This window comes from Phascolarctos cinereus, unplaced genomic scaffold (assembly GCF_003287225.1).
Source record: "Phascolarctos cinereus isolate Bilbo 61053 unplaced genomic scaffold, phaCin_HiC Scaffold_5;HRSCAF=322, whole genome shotgun sequence".
Lineage (NCBI taxonomy): Eukaryota > Metazoa > Chordata > Mammalia > Diprotodontia > Phascolarctidae > Phascolarctos > Phascolarctos cinereus.
The window spans coordinates 440918245-440944937 of record NW_027555958.1 but is presented as its reverse complement, the minus strand read 5'-3'; the positions used below and the strand labels follow the sequence as shown (position 1 = coordinate 440944937).

The 26693-nt window shown below is 39.5% G+C and overlaps 1 protein-coding gene and 1 long non-coding RNA gene across 2 annotated transcripts in view; one reads left to right on the top strand and one right to left on the bottom strand.

Moving 5' to 3' along the window:
• Positions 1-2516, bottom strand: part of LOC110209980 (uncharacterized) — a 10137-nt gene extending 7621 nt beyond the window's left edge. Inside the window, exon 1 of the long non-coding RNA XR_013487398.1 lies at positions 2197-2516. This is a non-coding gene — a long non-coding RNA (uncharacterized LOC110209980). The remainder of the gene's footprint in view (positions 1-2196) is intronic.
• Positions 1903-26693, top strand: LOC110209978 (guanylate-binding protein 2-like). Its single transcript, XM_020988774.2, has 11 exons — positions 1903-2043; positions 16774-16982; positions 18849-18976; positions 19147-19256; positions 19906-20102; positions 20629-20871; positions 21614-21894; positions 22495-22707; positions 22908-23010; positions 23299-23492; positions 26194-26693. Exons 2-11 carry the CDS (start codon positions 16793-16795, stop codon positions 26317-26319), a joined length of 1785 nt encoding a protein of 594 aa, XP_020844433.1. The 5' UTR covers positions 1903-2043; positions 16774-16792; the 3' UTR covers positions 26320-26693.

Genomic DNA, 26693 nt, shown 5'->3' with positions numbered 1-26693 from the left:
ACACAATCAGGATAACACAAGATTTAGCAGCTTCTACATTAAGGGACCCAAGGCCTTGGAATATGATATTTCAGAGGTCAAATGAAATAGGATTACAATCAAGAATCACCTACCCAGCAAAACTGAGTATAATCCTACCAAGGCTCAGTCCTCAGGTCACATTACTTCCCCCCTCCCCCTCATTAAACTATGCCCCTTCCTGACTTAGACTGAGCCCTCCTACAGCCTCAATCCAAATCCTTCTCCTCTGGTCACATCTGAAGTCCTCCATTCTCTTCCTCCTCATCCTCAACCAGGTGAAGCACCTCCCTTCTCAGTCACCTTCTCTCCTCCCTCAGGGGAAAAATAGACATTCAGTGAAATAGAGGAGTTTCAAATATTCTTGATAAAAAAGACCAGAGCTGAGGTCATCTAGGTGGTACAGTGGATTGAGCACCAGCCCTGGAGTCAGGAGGACTTGAGTTCAAATCCAGCCTCATACCAAATATTTGACACTTGCTAGCTATGTGACCCTGGGCGAGTCACTTAAACCCAACTGCCTAAAAATAAAAATAAAAATTAAGAAAAAACCAGAGCTGAATAAAAAATTCAACTTCCAAATACGAGACTCAAGAGAAGCATGAAAAGGTAAACAGGAAAGAGAAATCATAAGGAAATTATATTAAGGCTGAACTGTTTACATTCCTGCATGGAAAGATGATATTTGTAACTCATGAGACCTTTGTCAGTATTAGGGTATTTGGAGGGAAAAATCATATGGATAGATAGATAGATAGATAGATAGATAGATAGATAGATAGATAGATAGACAGATAGATAGAGGGCACAGGGTGATTTGAAGATGAAGGGGTATTATCTAAAAATAAAATTAAGGGGTGAGAGAGAATTATACTGGGAGAAAGAGAAAGGGTGGGGTAGAATGGGGTAAATTATCTCACACAAAACAGACAAGAAAAAACTTTTACAGTGGAGGGGAAGTGGGGGAAGGTGAGAGGAAATGAGTGAATCTTATTGTCATGGGATTTGGCTTAAGGAGGGAATACCTTACACACTCAATTGGGTATGGAAATCTATCTTACCCTACAAGAAAATGAAGGGAAGGGAATAAGAGAGAGGGGGACGATGGAAGGGAGGGCAGATTGGGGGAGAGAGTAATCAGAAGCAAACACTTCTGAGGAAGATAAGGGTTAAAAAAGAGAATAGAATAAATGGGGGACGGGATAGGATGAAGAGAAATATACTTAGTTTTTCCCAACATGACTACTATAGAAGTGTTTTGCATGACTATACATGTATAACCTGAATCGAGTTGTTTGTCTTTTCAATGAGGGTGGTGTGGGGAAGGAAGTGAGAAGATTTGGAACCCAAAGTTTTAAAAACAAATGTTAAAAATTGTTTTCACATGCAACTGGGAAATAAGATGTGCAAGCAATGGCGTATAGAAATCTACCCTGCTGTGCAAGGGAAATGGAAGGGGAAGGGGATCAAGGAAGGGGGCAGTGATAGAAGGGAGGGCAGATTAGGGGCAAGGGTATTCAGAATGCACACCATGTTGGGGTGGGGGAAAGGGGAAGAAGTGGAGAAAATTTGGAACTCAAAATCTTGTGGAAGTGAATGTTAAAACTAAAAATAAATAAATTAGTAAATGGAAAGAGAGAGAGAGAGAGAGAGAGAGAGAGGAGAGAGAGAGAGAGAGAGAGAGAGAGAGAGAGAGAGAGAGAGAGAGAAATTTTGCAAGCTGAAGAAAGACTGGCCCCAAAGAGCCTACTCTCAGCATCGCCCTCTCCGGCTGCACCCCCAACTCCCCCCCACACTCCTTTTACAGCTTCTAAGGTCACTGGGTGACTCAAAGGGAAAGCTCGTTTTCTTTCTCTTTCACTTCTTGCTGCTTCCTTTTTTTTTCTTCTTTTTTTAATCTTTATATTGTGAAAGCACAGAAATCCCCAGGGTTCAGAAGCAGAGACTTCGGAATAAAAACGAACAGTCGAGAACTAGGGGAGCAGAGGAAATAGAAGTTAGCCCCGTCAGAGTAAGCGGACACTGGTAAGGATTTGTTCTGTATTTTCTCTTCCATGGGGGCTTTCTTATTTTCTAGTAGAATGCACCTGTATTCCCTGTTTGAGAGCCACGGAAGAGGAAGGCGGATCGGGACTCCCATATTATATCCCCACATTCGTCGGTCCGTCCGTTCAGTACCTTTGCTCTGCTTGGCTCGCTAGTGGAGTGTCCTCTCTCACGTCCGGCGAGCAGAGGATTCCCCAGTCTCCTGCCAGGCGAGGCTGGAGCGCCATGTGCTACAGGATGCCTTAGCTGGTCCTCCTAGTCCCTCTGCCTTCTTTCCAAAGTCTCAGTTTCTGTTTATCTTCTCACTAAACCTCTGCTAAACCGCAAGATCCCTAAGGGCAGGAGCTGTTTTCACTGTTCCCAGCATCCCTATCTCTTAGCATAGTGCTCCTCATAATAAACATTTGCTGATTAAGGGGCAAGTCAGTTTCCAGGAAAAAGACCAGCACCCAGACAAGACTGAACTGTCTCATGGAGAACATCAGGGATCAGCCAAGCTTAAATCTTGAAGAAGTCAGTGGATGGGATGAAATGCCTGCTGCAGGCTGAGCACTACCTCTTCCCTCTGTTTCATGGACTTCTTGTGATCTTCTCTCCTCTCCCCTCCTTTTCTTACAACTTTGGTGTTTTTTCCTCCTTCCCTCTTATTTTCTTGCTCTCACTGATTGAATCCTTACTATAGCCTTGAACCTTAGGGTACTTACTCTGAGAGGTTCTTAACCTGGAGTCTACAGGCACCCAAATGGATCGTGGATGGTTTTTAGGGAGTCTGTTATCTTGGATGTGAAAAAATACATTTTTCATTTTAATAGAATTGGTTTCCTTTCAAATCCCATTTTATTTTGCACATTGAAAACATTATTATATGAAGGCTTCCCCAGAGTGTCCATGACACAAAAAAGGTTAATTCCTGTTCTCTCAATCAAAATATCAATAAATATTTATTAAGCACCTACTGTGGGTCAGGCACTGTGCTAAACTGTGTAGATACAAAAAGATCTTTGAACATAAACAGCCTTAGCTGGTGGGGAGGGATTGAAGAACTTGTTGCAACAAAATGTGGCCACAACCCAATGCAACTCTCCCAAGGTTGTCCAGGATGAAAGTGCTTTAGATTATTGCAGTCAGAGAATTTAAAACTGAACAATCATGTGCTGTTTGGGGAATAATCATTAGCAAGTCAGTAAAATTTCTAGCCTTCTTATAGCACTTTAAGGTTTGTAAAACACTTTAAAATATCTCATTTTTTCCTCACATAACCCTGGGAGGTAGATGCTATTATAGTCCACATTTTCACAGATGGGGGAAACTAAGGCAAACGGAGGTGAAATGACTTGCCCAAGATAATAACTGTCTGAGGCTGCATTTGAACTCAGGCCTTCCTGAGTTTCAGGCCCAGCACTCTGGTCATTGTACCACCTACCAGCTTTTTTTTCAGAACAGAAAAGAAGAGGATGAGACAATTAGACCAAGGACATTGACAAGGTACAACTTTAAACTTTACTTTAAAATTTGTGTGGTTTATGTTGTTGAGGCAGTAGGGTGACTTAGTTGAAAAAGTACTGGACTTGGAGTCAGAAGTCCAGAGTTTGAGCCCCCTTGTAGAACCCTTTACTAACTACAGGATCCTGGGTAAGTTACTTGCCTTCTCATCCTCCATTTCCTCATCTGTAAAATGGGAGTGATGGTAGCATCACTGGGAAAATGAAATAAGCTAATATATTAAAGCACTTTGCATACCTTAAGCCCTATGGAAATGCCAAATATTGTGCTCAACAATATTATCTAACTTAAGCTAAAAAAAATCACTCTGACATACAAATTAGGCATCATCCTCACTTTACAAATAAGGAAAGTGAGAACTAAGGAGCCTCAGAGCTTTGCCCAAAGTCACAGAGGGAAGTGAGCGCCAGAGCTCAGACCCCACACCAGATAGAGGGTTTTCTTTCCCTCCATAGCACTGTCCCTTGGATGCCACTAAAGGGCACTAGAGGGCAACTCAGACGGCAGAGTCAAGGCACCCCCTGCCAGTCAGGAATTAGCCAAGAGGAGCAGGGAGGGAGAAAATCTAGACAGGGACCCTAGAGGGTGCCACAGTGCAAGGGGCACTGGACCTGGGGTCAGGGAGACCTGAGTTCGAATGTAGCTCCAAACATTCACTAGCTGTGACCCTGGCCAGGTCACTGGACCTCTGCCTGCCTCAGGCTCCTCACCCATAAAATGAAGATAATAACAGCACCTCCCTCTCAGAGCTGCTGTAAAGACCAAATAAGATGCATAAAGCTCTTAGCACAGTGCCTGGCACAAAGCAAGCACTATATAAATCCTAGCTATTATGAGTATTAGAGAGGTAAGAAAGGGCAACCTTCTAGTTATCAATATTGAGGTACAAAAACAGATATGTGCTCCTTAAAAGTGCCCTGGAGGACGTCCAACACAGAGGCTAAATCAGGGCTTCTTAATCTGGGGTCCATCACTCCCCCCGAGGAAGGTCAGAGGACCCTGTGAACCTGGATGGGAAAAGTATTTGGATAACTGTGTCTCATGTAAGTGGCTTCTTTTGCAACGTGTGTACTTTATTTTATGTAATGAAAGCATTATCGGAGGAAGGGTCCATAGGCTTTACCAGACTGTTACCAAGAGTCCAGGACACCCAAAAGTGAAGCCCTGTTCTCAATGGAAGAGGGATCCCCTGCAGAGGAGGAGCCCTAGCAGACACTTCTGTTTGCCTCAAGCTCATACAACACTGTAGCGCCACCCAAAGGAACTGAAAATCACTGAAGGATTTGACCAAAATACCCACACAGGAAAAACAAGTAGATGAAAGACACCTGGTGATCAGTAGACAGGGGTGTCTTGGAGAGATGTTGTCAATGGACATTGAGCTGGACTTGGGAATGAACAGGACAAGGAGAATGGTCTCTACTCCTTTAGGGAAAAAGCAAAGTTCTTTTCACTACCCTAGGGTACTCTCTGAAAGAATAATCTTTTAAAAAAATTTTTATTAATTTATTTTGATTTATTAACAATCACTTCCATATGCTTTTGAGTTGAAAATTTTTCTCCCCCTTCCTCCCCCCCCTCCCCAAGATGGCACACAATCTGATATAGGCTTTATATTTACATACCCATTAAAAATATTTTCACATTAGTGAAGTTGTAAGTAAAAATTAAAACCAATAGGAGGAACCATCAGAAAGATGAAACAAAACTCAACAGAAGGTAAAAATAAGTAATAGCAATTCTATTTCCATAGTTCTTTCTTTGGATGTGGACAGCATTTTCCATTCCGAGATGTCTTAGATCCTTATAATGCTGAGAAGGGTTCAGTTTAACAATATTAGTCATCGCATAAAGTGGCTGTTATTGTGTACAAAGTCCTCTTGGTTCTGCTCACTTCACTCAGCATCAGACCATATAAGTCTTTGCAGGTTTTTCTGAAGTCAGCCTGTTCATCATTTCTTATAGCACAGTAGTATTCCATTACATTCATATACCACAACTTGGTCAGCCATTCCCCAATTGAAGGGCATCCTCTCAATTTCCAATTCTTTGCCACCACAAAAAGAGCTGTAATCAAAATTATCCATTTTGCTTTTCATAATGTTCTCTATTTCCTGTTTGGTCATGAATTCTTCTGTTCTCCATAGATCTGATAGGTAAACTATTCCTTGTTCTCCCAGTTTACTTATGATATCAGCCTTTATATCTAAGTCATGAACCCATTTTGACTTTATTTTGGCATATGGTGTAAGATTTTGGTCTATGCCTAGTTTCTGCCATACTCTTTTCCAGTTTTCCCAGAAGTTTTTTACAAAGAGTGGGTTCTTATCCCAGAAGCTGGGGTCTTTGGGTTTATCAAATAATAAATTACTATAGTCATTGACTACTGTGTCTTGCATATTTAACCTATTCCACTGATCCACCACTCTATTTCTTAGCCAGTACCAAGCAGTTTTGATTGCTGCTTTATAATACAATTTAAGATCTGGAATTGCTAGGCCACCTTCCCCTGCATTTCTTTTCATTAGTTCCTTTGATATTCTGGACCTTTTGTTTTTCCAAATGAATCTTGTTATTATTTTTTCTAACTCTATAAAATAATTTTTTGGTAGTTTGATTGGTATGGCACTGAATAAGTAAATTAGCTTAGGTAGGATTGTCATTTTTATTATATTAGCTCGGCCTACCCATGAGCAACTGATGTTTTTCCAATTATTTAGATCTGATTTTCTTTGTGTGAAAAGTGTTTTGTAATTGTGTTCATAGAGTTCCTGGGTTTGTTTCGGAGGTAGACTCCTAAATATTTTATAATGTCTACAGTAAGTTTAAATGGGATTTCTCTTTCTATCTCTTGCTGTTGGGCTTTGTTGGTAATATATAGAAATGCTGATGATTTATGTGGGTTTATTTTATAGCCTGCAACTTTGCTAAAGTTGTTTATTATTTCAAGTAGTTTTTTACTTGATTCTCTAGGATTCTCTAAGTATATCATCATGTCATCTGCAAAGAGTGATAGCTTTGTTTCTTCTTTGCCTATTCTAATGCCTTCAATTTCTTTTTCTTCTCTTATTGCTAAAGCTAAGGTTTCCAGTACAATATTGAATAACAGTGGTGATAATGGACATCCTTGTTTCACCCCCATCTTATTGGAAATGCTTCTAGCCTGTCCCCATTACATATAATGCTTGCTGAAGGTTTTAGATAATGCTATTTATTATTTTAAGGAAGACTCCATTTATACCTATGCTTTCTAGTGTTTTTAATAGGAATGGGTGTTGTATTTTATCAAAAGCTTTTTCTGCATCTATTGAGATGATCATGTGGTTTCTGTTGGTTTTGTGTTGATATGCTCAATGACTGATAGTTTTCCTAATATTGAACCAACCCTGCATTCCTGGTATAAATCCTACCTGGTCATAGTGTATTATTCTTGTGATAAGTTGCTGCAATCTACTTGCTAGTATTTTGTTTAAAATTTTTGCATCTATATTCATTAGAGAAATTGGTCTATAATTTTCTTTCTCTATTTTGACTCTTCCTGGTTTAGGTATCAACACCATATTTGTATCATAAAAAGAATTTGGTAAGACTCCTTCTTCACCTATTTTCCCAAATAGTCTATATAGTATTGGAATTAATTGTTCTTTAAATGTTTGATAGAATTCATGTAAATCCATCTGGCCCTGGAGATTTTTTCCTAGGGAGTTCATCAATGGCTTGTTCAATTTCTTTTTCTGAGATGGGGTTATTTAAGTATTTTACTTCCTCTTCGGTTAATCTGGGCAATTTATATTTTTGTAAATATGTATCCATTTCACTAAGATTGTCAAATTTGTTGGCATATAGTTGGGCAAAATAATTCCTAATTATTGTTTTAATTTCCTCTTCCTTGGTGGTAGCTTCACCCTTTTCATTCTTGATACTAGTAATTTGGTTTTCTTCTTTCTTTTTTTAATTAAATTAACCAAAGGTTATCTATTTTATTGGTTTTTTCATAAAACCAGCTCTTAGTTTTATTTATTAGTTCAATAGTTTTCTTAATTTCAATTTTTTAATTTTTCCTTTGGTTTTCAATATTTCTAATTTGGTGTTTAGTTGAGGATTTTTAATTTGTTCTTTTTCTAGTTTTTTTAGTTGTATGCCCAATTCATTAATCTCCTCTTTTTCTATTTTATTTATGTAAGCATTTAGAGATATAAAACTTCCCCTAAGAACTGCTTTCACTGCATCCCATAGGTTTTGGTATGTTGTCTCATTATTGTCATTCTCTTGAATGAAATTATTGATTGTTTCTATGATTTGTTGTTTGACCCAATCATTTTTTAGGATTAGATTATTTAGTTTCCAATTATTTTTTAGTCTATCTTTCCATGGCCCTTTATTACATATAATTTTTATTGTGTCATGATCTGAAAAGGATGCATTTAATATTTCTGCCTTTCTGCATTGGATTGTGAGGTTTTTATGCCCTAGTACATGGTCAATTTTTGTGTATGTGCCATGTACTGCAGAAAAAAGTATATTCCTTTCTATCCCCATTCAGTTTTCTCCAGAGGTCTATCATACCTAACTTTTCTAATGTTCTATTCACCTCCTTAACTTCTTTCTTGTTTATTTTGTGGTTAGACTTATCTAGTGCCGAGAGGGGGAGGTTCAGGTCCCCTGCTAGTATAGTTTTGCTGTCTATTTCTTCCTGTAGTTCCCTGAACTTCTCCTGTAAGAATTTGGATGCTATACCATTTGGTGCATATATTTTAGTAATGATATTACTTCATTGTCTATGGTGCCTTTTAGCAGGATGTAGTTTCCTTCCTTATCTCTTTTGATTCGATCTATTTTTGCTTTTGCTTTGTCTGAGATCAGGATTGCTACCCCTGCTTTTTTTCACTTCAGCTGCACATAATATATTCTGCTCCAGCCTTTTTCCTTTACCCTGTATGTGTCACTTTTTTCAAATGTGTTTCCTGTAAACAACATATTGTAGGATTATGGTTTTTAATCCATTCTGCATCCATTTCTGTTTTATGGGAGAGTTCATCCCATTCACATTCACAGTTATGATTACTATCTGTGTCTTTTTCTCCATCCTTTCCCCCATTTATGCTTTTCTTTCTCCTTTTTCCTTTCCCCCTTCACTAGTGTTTTGCTTTTGACCACCGCCTCCTTCAGTCCCTCCCCCTTTTATTATCCCTTTCCCTTTTCTTCCCCTTTAGTCTTACTGCTTCTTCCCTCCTTCTTTCCCCCCCCTCTTTTCTTTCCCCCCTCTTTTCTTTCCCCTTTTCCCTCCTACTGCCTATAGGGCAAGTTAGATTTCTATACCTAACTGATTATATTATGCCCTTCTTGAGCCAAATCTGATGAGAGTAAGGTTCAAACAGTGCTCCCCCCATCCCTTCTTTCCCTCTGCTGTAATAGGATTTTGTGTCTTTTCCTGTAATGTAATTTACCCTTGTCTGCGTCCTCCTTTCTCAGTACATTTTCTAAGATCAGATTGATCCACTTATTTGGATCCATTTAACACTTGATTAGATTTTTTTTCATTACATCAAAGTCAACTAATATCCACCCTCTTTATGCATACTCCTTTAACAAGGTGTAATAACAATACAGTTCTCAAGGGTTGCAAGTTTCATATTCCCTTGTAGGGGTTTAAACAGCCCCCCCATTAACAAATTGTATCTTCTGTCCCATTTACCTTTTTAAGTCCTTCTTGAGTCCTGTACTTGAAGATCAAATTTTTTGTTGAGCTCTGGTCTTTTTATCAGGAAAGTTTAGAAGTCTCCTATTTCATTGAATATCTACCTCCTGCCTTGAAAAATGATGCTCATTTTTGCTGGGTAATTTGGCTGCATTCCAAGCTCATTTGCCTTGTGGAATATCATGTTCTATGCCCTGTGGTCTTTTAATGTAGAAGCTGTATAATCCTGACTGTGGTTCCATGATATTTAAATTGTTTCTTTCTGGCTGCTTGCAGCACCTTCTCTTTCATCTGGTAATTTTGGAATTTTGCTATTATATTCCTTGGCATTGTCAATTTGGGATCTCTTTCAGGTGGTGATCGTGGATTCTTTCTATGGTTATTTTCCCTTCTGGTTCTAGAACTTCTGGGCAGTTTTCCTTTATGATTTCCTGAAAGATACTGTCCAGGCTCTTTTTTTCAACATGACTTTCAGGTAGTCCAATAATTTTTAAATTGTCTCTCCTGAGTCGATTTTCCAGGTCGGTTGTTTTACTGATAAGGTATTTTACATTTTCATCTATTTTTTCATTTTTTTGTTTCTGTTTGACTGATTCTTGTTCTCATAGAGACATTAGTTTCCGTTTGTCCAATTCTAGTTTTTAACAGATTGTTTTCTTCTGTTAGTTTTTGTACTTCCTTCTTCAATGGCCAATTGTGTTTTTTAGGGACTTGTTTTTTCAGTGTACTCTTCTGTTAGTTTTTGTCCTTCCTTCTTCAATTGGCCAATTGTGTTTTTTAGGGACTTGTTTTCTTCAGTGTATTTTTTTTCCAATGGCCAATTGTATTTTTGAAGGACTCTTTTACCTCTCTCATTTGACTATTAAAATCCTTCTTGAGCTCTTCTAAGAAGGCTTTTTGGGCTTCAGACCAGTTCATATTCCCTTTTGTTGTTGCAGATGTGGGTTTGTTGACAATGTTGTCCTCTTCAGAATTTCTGTCTTGATCTTCACTCTTCTCATAATATGAATCTATGGTACATTTCTTTTTACTCATGGTGTTTCTTTATTCCCTGGCCTTTAAAGAGATTGAGCTCTCCTGCTGGGGAACAGAGGGTACTGACCCAAGCTTCTTGTGTTGGGAGCCTAGGTCTTGGTCACTGGCTTTGTGTGCTGGGGCCTCTTATGCTGGGAATTGGAGGCTGTAGGTTTCTGGCAGCTTACCTTGTGTTGGGCTGGAATCAGCAAGGCTGGAACTTTCAGGCAATTCTAGGTTGCCTGCTTTTCCTTTCCTTTAGCTTTCTTCAGCTCCTTTTAGATGGGTGCTGCAGGATGTTTATCTGCCTGGGGCCCCTTGCAGTGTTGTCTCCCTCATTTCTGCTAATGCACCAGGAGATTCCTTTGCAGTGGAGTGCTGAGGCTCCTGGTGGTTTTCTGAGCTGGTTTCCACCGGTTCCCCCACCCTCACTGAGGCACTTGGAGGTCCAGGTGTTGGTGTTTGCCTGCTCTACCACCTGGGCTTCAGGATTTCTTCACAATTGGAGGCTTCAGGGCTCCTACAGCTCACCTGGTGTTGGGTTGGAATCAGCAAGACCTGGGGCTTTAGGAAGCCTTTAGGTTGTTTTCTTCACCTCCTTTCAGATGAATGCAGCAGGGTACTTGTCCACCTGGGGCCCCTTGTAGTTCTGCCTCCCTTATTTTTGCTGAGGCACTAGGAGACCCATTTGCTGTACTGCTGCTCCTCGTCTTTCTTCTAGTTCAGGTGTTCCGGGGTTTTTTTCCTGGGGTGATATTTTCTGGGTTTTCAGAGGTTGATAGGGGAGAGTGAGAGCAACCACCTTTTCACTCCACCATCTTGGCTCCCAGAAGCAGCAACAATAAGAATAATCTTTTTAACAACAATATTTTTCTGATGACTTAGAACTGACTATAAATCATGAAACTGTACAGGTGTGGAAGAATGGGAGTTAAGTATCATCCACAGGGTAATAAGGAACCACCTGGTGGGTGTGGGCAGGCTACAAACAAATGAGGACTTTTGTGAGAGAGGCAATTTAAAGCACATATTCAGAGAAATGTACAACTGAAAACAAACTGACTGCTTAGTCATGGGAGCTCCAAACTGAGCTTACATCATGGCAGTGCATACAGAAGACAGAGCTGTGTCAGAGCCAGGGAGACCTGGGTTCAGGTCCTACCTATGACACATACTGGCAGAGCACTCAAGCCCTAGGAGTCCCAGGGATCTCTGTAAGGCTACAAGTTATGGAGCAGGATGCCTGTCTGCACAAGAAGGGGAGTTCCTCTGTTGAGAGTTTCCAAGCCAATGAAATTACAAATCTACCTAGTCTATCTTCCCTTTCACCTCTCCTCCACCAAAAACAAAAACAAAAACAAAACAAAACAAAGCAAACACACACACCTGGGCTTACCTCCTGACCATGACAAGCACCTCTGGAGTCAGAGGCTGTGAATTCAGATCATGCCTCTCATTCACCAACTCTCACATGGGGGGATCACTTCCCCTGTCTGGGCCTCATTTTAGTTATCTATAAAGGAAAGGGTTGGACAAGTCTAAGGCTCTTCCATCTCCAAATCTAGGATACCATGATCCCATGACAACTTATCTCAATTATGCCTTCTTTTTTTAACTCTTAACATACACAGCACATTCATAGCCCCAGGCACACAGCCTCTTCCAAAGACAGATAAAATTGACTTCCAAGCTCTTTCAGCCATCTTTTATGCCAATGCTACTGAGGTCTCGGCTTTTCCAGGTTTTCATAAGTCTACTAAAAAGAACAACTTTGTGCAGAAGGGAAAGGCACACTGAAATGAAAGCAAAGTTGAGCTCTTTACTGGGTAAGTTAGTAACTACACAGAAACTGTGGCATGCACCCAGAAATGGTAGCTATGTTATTATAGGATCATCAGTTTGGAACTGGGAAGAAGTTTAGATGTCATTGGGTCCAACAACACAACCCCCCATTTTACAGATGAGATCACTGAGACCAGAAGTGAAGGGATTGCCCAAGCCACAGAGCCAGTAACTATTTGAGGTGGGATTCCAACTCAAATCTTTCTGTGTCTGGGTCTAGCACTTTATTCACTACGGCACTGTCTCCCACTAGGAGAGAAATGATGAGTTCTGCCAGCTTTGCCATCTTTAAGGGCACATCCTATGGGCTGTCCTACAGAAACACTGGCAACATTCAGTTACTGCTTCTCATATCTTCTTTGGTGGGAAACTTCTTCCATTCTAAACAGAACTGTTCTTTAAAACAAACTCCATATGCAAATAAACCAAAGCTGCCTTAAGCCCCTTCCTCTATGGCTAGACTCCCAGATCCCTGATCAGTTTGCCACTGCCTTTCTTTTGACTTTTTTAATGTGCTTTTTACTTCCTTCTTCTCTTTGGTTCACTCCTCTATTCTCTCTACCTTCTTTTTCTTCTTCATTCCATTTAACAGATGATACTATCTTTACACAGAAAAGGGTAGCAAGGGTCCTAAGAAGTTGGGTTCAGGTAGAAAGGGGACAGGTAGAAAGGACCAAACATTCGGGGGCTCGTTAAGGAAAGCAGATAACAGGCAATTATGGGGCCCTATAATCAGCAAACCCAAAAGGTACTTAGGAGGTCACCTGATGGTCTCTGGCAGATGAAGGAGAACACCTAAAGCCCGGGAAAGGCTTTAGAATTACCATATGTGAAAGGGACAGAAGCAATGAGGTTCTTTATAACTTCCCAGCCCCAATTTATAAGATCCTAGAGCCCATCCTCAATAAGTCCAATTTCTTTATTTAACAAAAGGAAAACTGAAGTTCAGAGAAGTTAAATGACTTGTCCATGGCCACAAATCAGGGTTCTTTCTACTGTACCACACTGCTTTGTATTTCTAACCCTTTAACAACCCACAATACAGAGTATCCCAAAAGTCTTACTGCAATTATCCATTTTAATAACTTGATAGTGTGCTGATACTTTTGGGACATTCTGTGTGCATGTGGGTATGCACATATACATACATACATATAAATAAAACTTGACATTCTGTGTAAGTATATATTATATATATATATATATATATATATATATATATATATATAGTATCCATGCATATTCAAATCTAAACTAACATAAAATATATATGTGAAATATATGTAAATCTGTACATGTGTATTTCATACATGTCTCTGTGCATACAAAGATGAGTATTTTCAAATTTCATTTGGTAGCAAATCATTGTGTAATATGGGATAAGGCAAAACCCAAAATCCTCCAAAGACACATCACAGAATCTCAGAACTCAAAGACCTGAAGGACCATCTAGTCCAAACCAAATATGAACCAAAATCTTTTCAATCACGTACTTAATAAGTGATCATCTATCAACTTAAACACCTTCAGTATGGAGGAATGTACTCCCCAAGGCTACCCATTCTGCTTCTGAACAGTTCTAATTGGGCAGGCAGGGGCCACCGTGTGTACAGTGACAGGACAAGAGTGGGGAAGAGTCATCTTCCTGAGTTGAAACTTGTCTCAGACATTTGCCATCTGTGTGACCCTCAGCAAGTCACTTAACCCTGTTTGCCTCAGTTTCCCCATCTGTACAATCAGCTGGAGAAGGAAATGACAAACTACTTTCAGTATCAAGAAAATCCCAAATACGGTTATGAAGAACCAGCCACAACTGAAACAACTGTACAACAATTGCAAGGGGGCAGCTAGGTGTCACAGTGGATAGGGCACCGGCCCTGGAGTCAGGAGGACCTGACTTCAAATCTGGCCTCAGACACTTGACACTAGCTGTGTGACCCTGGGCAAGTCACTTAACCCCATTGCCTAGCCAAAAAAAAAAATTGCAAGGAAAATTTGTACATAGTTGTTTGCATGTTGCCTCCCCCATTACACTGGGAGAGCCTTGTGAAGAAAGACTATTTTTGCCTTTCCTTGTATTCTTGGCGCTAAGGACAAAGTTTGGCACATAGCAGATGCTTAATACATGCTTGTTGACAACTTCTTACCCCAAGCCTAGACGTGCCTGTCTTGTAGCTTCTTCCCACTGCTCCCAGTTCAGCACTCTGGGGCCAAGCAGAATGCTTCGAACACTTGGAGACAGCTCACAGGTCCCTCTGAGTCTTCTCTGAACCAGACAAAACTGACCAGGTCCTCCAACTGACCATCACATGGCAGGAGTTGAGCCTAGCTGTACCTCACAAGCCATCCTGCAAAACTTTCTATACCAGCTCAGGCTTGAGGAAACAGAGAGTAAAGGATGACCACAGGGTTCTTAGGGCCTATCTGCCTTGGTCAAATACATCTTCAGTCATGTGTTCAGTTCTGGATGGAGTGTTAGGTTTAGGTCAGGCATGTTTTACGATGGATATGGATAAACTAGATGTATCCACAGGAGACCTACCAGAGCTGTGGGATGACTGATGTCATAGTGGAGAAGGAAGTAAGGATGTTGGGCCTGGAAATAAGGGTTAGTTGTTTTGAAGTATTTGATGGGCTGTGAAGCAGAAGAGGAATTGAATTTGCTCTGGCGGGTCCCCAGTGATGGATCAAGGGTAGAAATAGGGACTTGACATAAGGACAATCTTCCTAAAACTTACAGTTGCCCTGAAATGTAATAGGCTGCCTTAAGAGACAGTGGTTTTCCTTCATGGAAAGATTTCCAGAAATAATTGGATGATCACTCTCAGTGATTGTGAGAAAGATTCTTGCTGAAATGCTAGCTGGGCTCAATGGCCAAGGAGCTATCTGGAAGCTCTGAAATTCTGGGACTTTTATTACTACTCTTCCAAACAGTCATAATATCCTCAAGCCCCAAAGCAAAGCCAAATCCACAATCCAGTGTAATGCTCTTAGGAAAACTGACTTCACCACAATAAAGAATCAAGAGACTTCTCCTCATGGCTGTAGCCAGAGTCAAGGTAATAGGATACCTTGAGTGTTTGCAGAATCTGGATCAGAAAAATAGAGTGGCATTAGACAAAAACTGGAAGGATAGAGACAAGAGGCAAAGCACAGGCAGAAGAAAAAAAGAGAGGGTGAAGTATCTTAAATGAGGAGTGCAAGACTGAGTCAAGAATTCAGGGGTTCCTAACCTATTTTGTGCCATAGACCTATTAAGCAGTCTAGGAAAGCCTGTGGTTCCAATTTAAGAATGATACTTTTAAATGCATAAATAAAAAAACATAAGATCTTCAGAGATACCAAATTATGTTGAAATACATTATCAAACTATTACCAGAAAAGGTAACAGACCCAAAGACCTATAGTAGGTCCGGTTTAGGACATGAGAGACAAAGGACTAGATTTCATGAATGATTTCTTAGACATCTTTGTATCTCCCAGAGCAATTCAGTCACTATTAACATTGTAACAGCCACCTACTTGTTGAATGAAAAAATGAAGGAAGAAATGAATGCAAAATCAATATGGCAAGTAAATCTTCTTTTCCCATTGACTCCCTACAAGGGCACTGTTGTGTCCCCCGTTATTCTCATGAACTGTTAGAGGATGGTGGCAAGAGATAACATGATAACAATACTCTCAGAACTCTGCTAGGACAAAAGTTCTTAACCTGGGGTCCAGAAGTTTTTATTTTGTTTAATATTTTGAGCACACAATTACAATAGAATTTGTTTTCTTTGTAATTTTATGTATTTTATGCATTTTAAAGCGTTACTCTGAGAATGAATCCATACTCTTAAACAGAATAATAGTAACAACTTCCACACAGTGAAGAGCCATTTCCCTAAAATAGATCATTCTGGTTAAGGGTGAAGAAAAAGGGTGCCGCTCTTCATGAGATTAATCAAAGCACATTCCTCCTCTTAGTTTGGTTATGGTTCTTATTGGTTTCAGGGTTCCCAGTTTCCTTCTCGACTCAGTCAAGCCCCTCCCGTTGAGAAACAGGTCAGCCTTTTCTAAGAATATAGTAAAAAGATTTCAGTGCAAGACTTTGTTTCCTTAGAATTTGATCAAATACAGATTAGGTTTTCTATCCAAATGAGACTAAGGAATTTAGGACAGGACACTATCCTAATATTATTTCTTAACATTTCAAAAAAAATAGAGATCCTTAATAGATATGCTTCCATACTACTCACTAGCTACAGTACAACCTGAAACAAATCATTGAGCCTCACGGGAATACATTTTCCTCACACATACTGTGAGAGTGGATTGGACTATATGTGTTGTAAGGCTCCTTCTGGGTTTAAATTGTCCAGTCCTATGGTTCAGATTCACACAGACTGAGACAAATAGAGTAGACATCACTGCTTTTTCTTGTAGACTGGATTTGAAGAGACAGAAGATAAATACAGAAGCAAATGTTTAGGCTGATTAGATCAGAAAAGTCTCTGGTTCTTCAGGGAGAAGAGAGTCTCCTATCACACATATCAGAGAGTCAAAATGACAGAAGGACAGCAGTCCTCTGAGTGCTGTGTTCTGGCTCTGTATTTAGAAATGAAAATTGGGCCTCTCACTGACTATTTGACCACACTTTCCATTGGCAGATAAGAAACCACTTTCAACATGGCCACTGCTGTCCACATGCCAGCCCCAGTGTGTCTAATTGAGAACACGAAAGAAGAACTGATAGTGAACCAAAAATCCCTGGAGATTCTCTCTTCCATAACTGAGCCTATGGTGGTGGTGGCTGTTGTGGGCCTGTATCGCACCGGCAAGTCCTACCTAATGAATAAGCTGGCAGGGAAAAAATCAGGTACGTGCAATCATCAAAATTATGGTATGTAGGGTTAGTCCTTTGACATGTAACCATATGTTATTCATTCTGGTGACTTCTCTTTAACAAGGAGGGATAGACCTGGAAAGGCAAGGTCTCATTCTAAGGTCTGCTTTAGACCCCTTAGGGCAATCTGGAAGACAAAGCAGACATTTCCTCCACTTTGCCTTAATAATATCTGATATATAGACATGTATGTATATTAATGTATGTATATTATATGTGTAATAAGTACATATATAACAACATGCACATGTATGATAAGTAACTTATTAGCTGTATATATGTGATAAATTATAGAATTCAGTATGTGATGTGTATGTATGTAATATAATATATATGTGTAATATTCATAAAAATACAATCTATAATAGTATACACACACATTATATGTCTTATGTACAAATATATAACTTCCATGCATGAATATATATATATCCATATATATACACCACTTTAAAATTTACAAAGCATTTTACATACCTTATTCCATTAGAGCCTCACAACAAGCCTGTGAGGTGGGTACTACTGGTCTCATTATCAACATTTTACAGATGAAGAAACTGAGGCATAAAGTCCTTGACAATAGACACGCAGCTAGTAAGTATTAGAGGTGGGATTTGAACCCAGGTCTTCCTGAACTAAGGCATCACAAAGTTTGATCTATGCCACACTGACTTAGTCTCCCCTTAGAACAAGACTCATGATGCCCTTTGGAAATAAGATAACTGTGATGGTGATGTACATGAGCATTCTAATAAACTTTATGACTAAGGCTGTGTGGTACTGAGGGAAAAGCAAAGGGAGTCAAAGAATATAGGGTTAGGACCCAATTCTCATATTTACTAACTAGGTAAATTGAACAGATCACTTTGTCTCTCTGACTTCATCTACAAAATGAAGAGTGAAATTCGATGATCTCTGAAGTACTTTCTGTTTGATGTCTAGGATCCTGTAACTCATGGTATTCAATTTACCTTTCTAGACGTATTTTACACTACTCCCCTTCACATATTCTAGAAGTCAGGCAAACTGGACAATGGACTAGTTCCCAAACCAGTTGTACTATTATCTGTTTGTATGTCTTCACTGACACCATTCCCTATTCCTCCTGGCCATATTTCCACAGGTCAAAATCCTACTTAATCTTCAAAGCCCAATTTAGGTAGACCTCTTCCTCTCTGAAGAGATCTCAGGTCCTTAAACGAAGAAACAAAATTTCCCTCCCCTAAATTCCTATCATATGTTATGCTTGCCTAAGGCATATTTCGGGGGGGGGGGGGTTAGGCATATTTGGTTTTCTATGCATGTCTTATATCTCCTAAGAAGATAGAAGTTCTTGAGAGAACAGACCATGCCTTATTTATCACTGTATCACTCATAACTGCTAGGAGAGCACCTTGTCTAAAATAAGTACGCAGCAAAAGTAAGTTCAATAAATGAATGAATAGATGGAAGGATAGATGAATGAATGAATGGATAGATATATATATGGAAGAATGAATGAATGGATGAATGAATGCATGAGTGAATGAACAGAGAATCCACAAGGAAGAACTTTCTAGGTATCTCTACTGGTCTCTGAAATGCAAGAAAATGTTCCTTCTTGAGGTGATTGGGCAACTGGTCTATTTTGTATCTCTTTGGTGTAATTTAAAAATTAGACTTAAAATACTGATTCTCTTATATGTAATCTCCTCTCTTCTTCACTATGGGAAAACAGCCAATTTCTTGCAGTGAATAACTAACATTACACAGCTATACTAATCTCCAAGATGATATACTAATCTCAAATATGAAAGTCCCCAGATTACTCCATGCTCATCTCTGCAAACTCTCGTGCAGGTTTCTCCCTTGGCTCCACAGTGCAATCTCACACCAAGGGCATCTGGATGTGGTGTATTCCTCATCCCAAGAAACCAAATCACACCCTTGTTCTCCTGGACACTGAGGGGCTGGGTGATGTGGAGAAGGTAAGAAGGGAGGGCACTGTTCATGCCTGATTATGAAAAAGAGCACATTAATACTGTTATAGGTCTTAGGCCTGCAAAAACCCAAGTATACAGGTATGGTAATCTAGGAGCTGCCACGGGAGTGGGAAAGTATCATGTAATAAGGCCAGGGAATGTGTTCTGATTTCTAGGGCAATAACAAGAATGACACGTGGATCTTTGCCCTTGCCGTGCTACTGAGCAGCACCTTTGTCTATAACAGCATGGGCACCATCAACCAGCAGGCCTTGGACCAGCTGCAGTATCCTTTCTGTGATTCAGGCAAAGAGTACGTTTGGGAAGGGGAGGAGGGGAGGGCCGACACTTAGCCCAGATATCTCTCTGCAGCCCATGTTCTGATCCTCGTGTTCTAAGGACAGGTATAAGAGAGTGTGTGTATGTATATATGTGTGTGTGTGTGTGTGTGTGTTATTCATGTGATTATGTATATATGTGTGTGTATATATGTGTGTGTATATATATATGTGTGTGTGTGTTATTCATGTGATTATGTATATATGTGTGTGTATATATGTGTGTGTGTATATATATATGTGTATATATGTGTGTGTGTGTTATTCATGTGATTATGTATATATGTGTGTGTATATGTGTGTGTGTATATATATATATGTGTGTGTGTGTTATTCATGTGATTATGTATATATGTGTGTGTATATATGTGTGTGTGTATATATGTGTATATATATATATATGTGTGTGTGTGTGTGTGTGTGTATCACATGTACACACATATCACAAGTTCCAGATAAATTACTCGTGCTTCATGATGAAAAAGTAATAAATTTGTTCAGGACCAAGGGGAAGTAAAAGATTTCAAAGAATTGATGGAATTGTGGAAGAAGGGCTGGTGCTTTTTTTCTGCCATATTTCCTTAGTTAATTCCCCAGCTATGTAACTGAGCTGACAGAGCGCATCAAGAGCAAATCTGCCCCCAACACTGATGAGATAGAAAACTCCTCAGATTTTGTGAGCTTCTTTCCAGACTTTGTGTGGACTGTGCGTGATTTCACTTTGGAGCTGGAAATTGATGGGAAACCCATCACCTCTGATGAGTACCTGGAGAGCGCACTGAAGCTTAAGAAAGGTTCCAGAGCTTGAGAGTTGGGCACTGATGTGGGGAGTAAGGGGAGGGGGGAGGGGGTATGGGAAACCATCCCCAGAATTTACTTTATATTCTGAATGTAGATTTATCTAGTTATGGTTCCCTGCCTATCTGGAGACAAGGAAAGTCATCCCACTTTGGCTGAAGTCTAGACTATTACCTTCAGGGAAAATCTGAACCCCTTTTCCATTTTAGGAACAAGTCCTTTGTCTTTTTTTCATCATCATCATCATCATCATCATCATTACCAACAACAAGCTTTTATTAAGCATCTTTATTGTGCCAAGCACAGTGCTAAGCATTGGATATACAAAAAAGGGGGGGGGGAGGAACAGTCCCTACCTTCAAGGAGCTCCCATTCTAACAAGGGAGTCAACATGCAAGGACCTAACACAAATAAGCTCATCTCAGCCCAAAGATAGATCCCTGAAAGGAGATATAATTTTAGAGTGTGTGCAAAGTCCAGGCTCTGTTCTCTATTACAAGACACCTCCTTTCCTTCCCTCAGGCAAACCTGAGGAAGTTAAAATGTTCAACCTACCTCGTCTGTGTATCCGCCAGTTCTTCCCCAAGAAGAAATGCTTTATTTTCGACAGACCCGTCCACAGAAAGAAGCTTTCCCAGCTGGAGAAACTTCATGACAGTGAACTGGATCCTGAATTTGTGAAACAAGTGGAAACCTTCTGCTCCTGGATCTTTGAGCACTCCAATGTGAAAACTCTCCAGGGAGGCATTATAGTCAATGGGCCCCGTGAGTCCTTTCTCTCTCCTATTCACCCTTCCAGTACTGATCTACTGTTTGTAAGAGAATAGGAGAAGAAAGTAGAAAAGAGAACCTTCTCAGGAAAGCCCTTGAAAAAGATATAGTCTGCTGGACTAGATAACAAAAGACCTTTCCAGGTTCCTGTCCATAGTCTCTCATTCACTCTTACCATTATGGACACTCCTTGCCCCTATGGCAGGAAATCACTAAAAGGCTAAATAAATTCTCTAAAATATAACAAAAACTTAGAGGTAGAAAAGGCTAACCTGAAAACCTTTAGTAGCACATCTCATACCCAATGGTGCAATAGTTATGACAATGAAACGTTTATACCTATTATTTAGCATGATAGGTTCTGACCACTCCCAAAGGAGGGAAGACAAATGGAATTATCAAGACAATGGCCAGAGCTACCCTGTTTAGGAATGAGGTTGTACCTTTATCTATTCTACCCATTTCTTCTCATTATTACCATTTTGAATACTTCTTGTTTCCACATCAAAATATTTCCTGAAAGTTTCACAGTATTATAAAATGTTAGAGTTGGCAAGGGGTAATTTGAAAACCTTCAAGACTCTATGTCCAAGACCTTCCCAATGGTGCAATAACTAAAATATAAAATAATTAAGATACAATGAAAAGTGAAGTGTTCATACCCATTACTTAGAATGATAGGTTCTGACTATTCTCCTAATGGTGCTGACCTCTCGCATTTTTGTTTTCTCTATAGGTCTAGAGAACCTGGTCCTAACCTATGTTCAGGCCATCACCAGTGGAGATATGCCCTGTATGGAGAATGCAGTGCTGGCACTGGCTCAAATAGAGAACTCGGCTGCAGTTCAAAGGGCCCTTATACACTATGAAGAGATGATGAAAAAAAGGGTCCAGTTCCCCACAGAAACCCTTCGGGAATTGTTAGACATACATGCCACATGTGAGAGGGAAGCCATTGAAGTCTTCATCAAGGATTCTTTCAAGGATGTGGACCAGAAATTCCAGAAGGAACTGGCGGTACTTTGGCTACTCATATTCATGGGACAGCAGGGTCTACATGAAGGAGGGCAAGCCTGGAAAGGAAAATGAGGCTGTTCTTGAGAACAATAGCTTACTAGAGTCTAAAGTCATAGTCTTCAGTCAGTCATGTAAACCTGAAAGTCCATTTACAACCTCCTTTAAGAAAAAAGAATCACATGGTAACTGCCTTTTAAAAGATTCTGGTTGATAATTCTGGTATGATATTTTAATATGCTATGATATTATATAATACATTTATTATTAATTTTGAGAAATTGAAGATTAAGCATGAAAGAGTTTGAAGAATTGAGGATTGTAGTCTATGGCAAAGATAAGGGAAAGGGGCTTTAGGAAATTACATCTTTTCCAGATTGATTTGCCCTCTTCCCATAATCTTTAAAATCTCTTAGGACAGATATAGCAGAGAATCTTGTAAAAGTAAGTCTAGAACCAGGACATGATTCTGCTTGGATGCACAGGTGGGAGGGAGGGCATGATTTTCTTTTTTTAGAATTCTTGTCTAGAAATTCTGGTAAGTTATTGACATATTACCCCAACTGTACCTTTTACACATCATTTCTTTTATGTTGCTTAAAGAGCCAGCTAGAAGCCAAGCGTGACGCCTTTTGTAATCAGAACCTGGATGAGTCGGCAAAACGGTGCAGAGCTTTGCTTCAGGATATTTTCAGTCCTCTGGAGGAAGCATTGAAGAATGGGGCCTTCTCTAAACCAGGGGGCTATAGTCTCTTTCTGCAGAAGACCAAGGAGCTGAAAGAGAAATACCACCAGCAGCCCAGGAAGGGGATACAGGTGAACCCTCCCATTAGCAATGGATTCAGGCTAGAAGTGCAGACAGAACTGTAAGAGGCATTTCCAAGCTCTGAGGTGAACGACAGTAATGCCGAATGGAATGGCCCACTGTCAAGGCCAGTGTCTTCTGAACAGCCAACTTTGAATTTACCCCAACAGATTTCTTTCCTTTTGCTAATTCACTGTCTTCCCCTTGCCAGGCTGAGGAGACTCTGCAGGAATACTTGAGGTCCAAGGAAGATACAGCTGATGCAATATTGCATGCCGACCAGTCACTCTCAGAAAAACAAAAGGATATTGAAGGTGAGAAGTCCACAAACATGGTCCTAGATCACTTGGCAAGCCCTCCACAGATTACTTTAACATAACTTGACTATTTGTATCCAGAAAGAGTTCTTTCTTGTTACCAAACTTTCTCTGTAGGCATGTATGTTCACTTGTTTGTTGATTACTCTCTTGGAGAATGTCTGTATTCAACACCAAGAAGTTGAATCATTTAAATTGAGATAATAAACCAGAGCAGAATGCTGCTCTAGCAACCAGTGATCCTTCACCTGTCTTGAATTTTCCCCAATTTTTCATTATCCTCAGCGGAGCGTGTCAAAGCTCAGGCTGCAGAGGCTGCTAGAAAGCAGTTGGAGGAAACGCAAAAGAAGACCCAGGAGATGCTGGAGCAGAAGGATAGAAGCTACCAGGAACATATAAAGCAATTGACTGAAAAGATGAAAGAAGAAAGGAAACAGTTAGTAGAAGAGCAAAAGAGGACCCTGGATCTGAAACTCCGGGTAAGCAATCCATGAATTCATGCATAACAAGTAGTTTCTAATCTTTAAAATTCTGTATTTAAAAAAAAAAAGATTCATAGAACTTTGGAGCTTTAAGGGATAATCAAAGCCATTTCCTCTCATCTGAGACAACTCTTGACAATGGTCTCATATAAATCCTCCATCTAGGAGCCACCCAACATGTTGGGCAACTCCCTTGACTTTTCTTGACAAAGACACTAATGGAGTATGTGAAGTGTCTGCTGGTAACCTGTCACTCTTGCCCACGATCTTTTCAAATCAAGCTTCTCTGATTAATAGCATCCCTTATCCTGATTTTCTTGAGCAAACCATAATTGGTAATGTACCTACTCATACCTATCATATGCTTCTCCTTTGCCCTTTGGATAATCCCCAACTCTTCAAAACCTTAAATCAATTAATGAAACAAAGTAAATTTAGATTTCATAAACTACTGTTTCAGTCTTTCCAACTATATGATTATGACTCCATTTTTCTTAGAAATAAACATTCTTATTTCAGAATTGCCAGTTCCTTTCCTTATTTCCCCTTTTCATTACTTCTCCATTTGTAAATGGTGAAGTGTTTTGTTTTTTTGCTTAATGTCTTTTAAAAATTATAATACTTTTTTTTTTATCATTCTTAAATTGTTTCTATTTCTGTTACAAAAGATCAAATGCCCTACTTCAGAGTATATGTAATGTCAGGCTAAAGTATCCTAGTATTTTTGTGGAGAAATGATTGGTTTATGAACCAGGAACTCTCCTGACACCATATTTGGTCTCCCTAGAACAGACTCTCCCCAGATCTATTCAACAGCAAGCTTTTATAAAAGAAATTCTTTGAGGTCTCTTTGGGTTTTGAATGCCATTTTCTGTATCCAGATAAAATTATCAAGTTCAAAGAATATTTCATTTTCCACTGCAATTATTCCCCTTCAAGAGTAAAGTACACACACACATACATACACACACATACACCAACATTCTTTATAAACTAGAGTATATATACACACTATATTGTTTACAAGTATGTTGTGTGTATGTATATAAAGTTCATATAAATAAATATAATTTTCCACTGTAATTATTTCCCATCAAAAGTAAAGTGTGTGTATATATGTGTATATATGTGCTTTACATATACTATATGTTTATATATTGTATCTATATCTACACACATATACATGCATATGTATTCACGTGTATGTATACACACACATATATACATACACACACTTTACTCTTGAAGGATAAATAAAACAAAAAATTAAATATTCTCTGAACTTGCTGGTATATATGTATGCATGCATGTACATACATGTGTATGTATGTGTGCTTACATGTATATATGTATACACATACACACACACGTAACTATAGTTGTTTGGGTTTTTTCCTGACTTTAGTTAAGAAGTCTGGGGAAATGTGTCCCATCATTTTTTCTTAAGTAATTTCATTTTTCTTTCTTGATACTTTAATCTTTATTTTTATCATTTTGAAATTTCATAACGGTCTACCTTGGAAGCTGGAGTTTCTGATTTCTTCATGATGAAATCCTATGAACTCTTTCCACTTGTGGGGTGCTGTCAGCTCTGATCTACTCTTAGAAATCTTCTTTGCTCACATGTATCTTCATTATGGAGTAGAAGTTTTGTTCCTCTCAATACCCTCTAGAATCCCAGTTAATCTAAGATTTGATCTTCTTGATCTATCTTCCATTATCTTTATCCTCCATTGTTGTCAATATTGGTTTTGGTTTGGGGAACATCTGGGATTGTTCTCCAATGTCTTGTTTGTTATCTTTTTCATTTTGTTCAACTCTCTTCATTCACTTTTTTCCTGCTGCCTTGGATGTTTTTAATTTTATGTTACTCTCTATTCTCATTGCTTGTTCCTTTGTCTTCCCTTCTTTTTTTTACCTCCTTCATATCTCTCTCTCACCTCTGGTGCTGATTCCTTTGTTTTTTCTTTCTCCTCTTGGTCTGAGTGCTGAACCTGACACTATGCAGGGACTACATGGCTCTGAGCCATCTCATAATCTCTCCATGTCTTAGTTTTCTCATAAAAAACATGGTCACTTCTTTCACGACCTACTTCACTGGGGTGGGTGAGAAAAGTACTTTGCAAAGCTCTACGCACTATGTAAATGACAGCTAATATTTGAAACTGTAGAACTTATTAGTTACATTGAAGTTTTTATTGGACTTTATCTGTCAGATAAACTTTACTATTATCCCTTGTAATTCAATAGACTTTTTTTTAATAGCACCTTGAGAGGCAGATGCCCCTGGATTTAAAACAGCCAGTCCCTCTTCCAGAAGAGAAGGCAGGCATCTAGCCTGTATTCTGTTGTATACCAGCAGCTCCTTCCAGAGGCCACAGGCCCATTAGCTACTGCAGATGCTGGTGTGGATGCTCAGCCAGTGCACTTCTGACTTGGCTTCTCGGCTCACTGGCTTCTGATGCCTCCTCATACCCTACCTTAATCCTTGGCGCCCCAGGGCAACTGATGGCAGAAGCTGACACTCTGGCCCCTTATCCAGCCCTTTTCACTCCAGCACACAGCCTTGGGCAAACATTCCACAGGTCATTTAGAGGTTCTGGAGATCTGCTAACTTGAATCAGGGGGACAATATTCCCAGAATTCTGTGTGGTCCCTTTTGTTTCCATGCTCTTAAATTCTAGTTGTTTCTCTTCAGGAACAGCAAGCATTACTGAAAGAAGGATTCAAAAATGAAATGCAGCAGCTTCAAAACCAAGTCGAGTCTCTTCAGAAGAGCCTGGATGAAGCCCAAGAACAGACTGGTGGATGTATCATACTCTGAAGACAAGCCTTCTCCCTCTTGTTCAGCTCCAACATAACTTGAAGGAGAGAGCTCAGGATCCCTGTGATTTGTGGGAAACTTGTAGGGTGAGGGTTATTGAAATGCAAGGCTTGCAAGCCTGGGGCATGATTTTCTTAGTTTTCTGTCCAATTGTGGCTAGTACCACATTTGAAAACCCTAATAATTTTCCCTAAAGATATGTGATAATTTTAAAATAGGGGAAAAGTGAGTGACTGTCCCTTTGCATTTGATTCTTATTTAAACTGTTTCTGTCAATTTTCTCTTTTTTTCTTGAATAAAGTAGGGCTCTTGGTATTTATATCAATATCCCATATAGAGTTATATTCAGAAATAAAACAATTTCTTCTAAATAA

Excerpts from the sequence above, each read along its gene's own strand:
- LOC110209978 (XM_020988774.2), top strand. The coding sequence starts at position 16,793 with ATGGCCACTGCTGTCCACATGCCAGCCCCAGTGTGTCTAATTGAGAAC. Across the intron at positions 16,983-18,848 it reads GCTGGCAGGGAAAAAATCAG|GTTTCTCCCTTGGCTCCACA; the intron begins GTACGTGCAATC and ends ACTCTCGTGCAG. Across the intron at positions 19,257-19,905 it reads CAGGCCTTGGACCAGCTGCA|CTATGTAACTGAGCTGACAG; the intron begins GTATCCTTTCTG and ends TTAATTCCCCAG.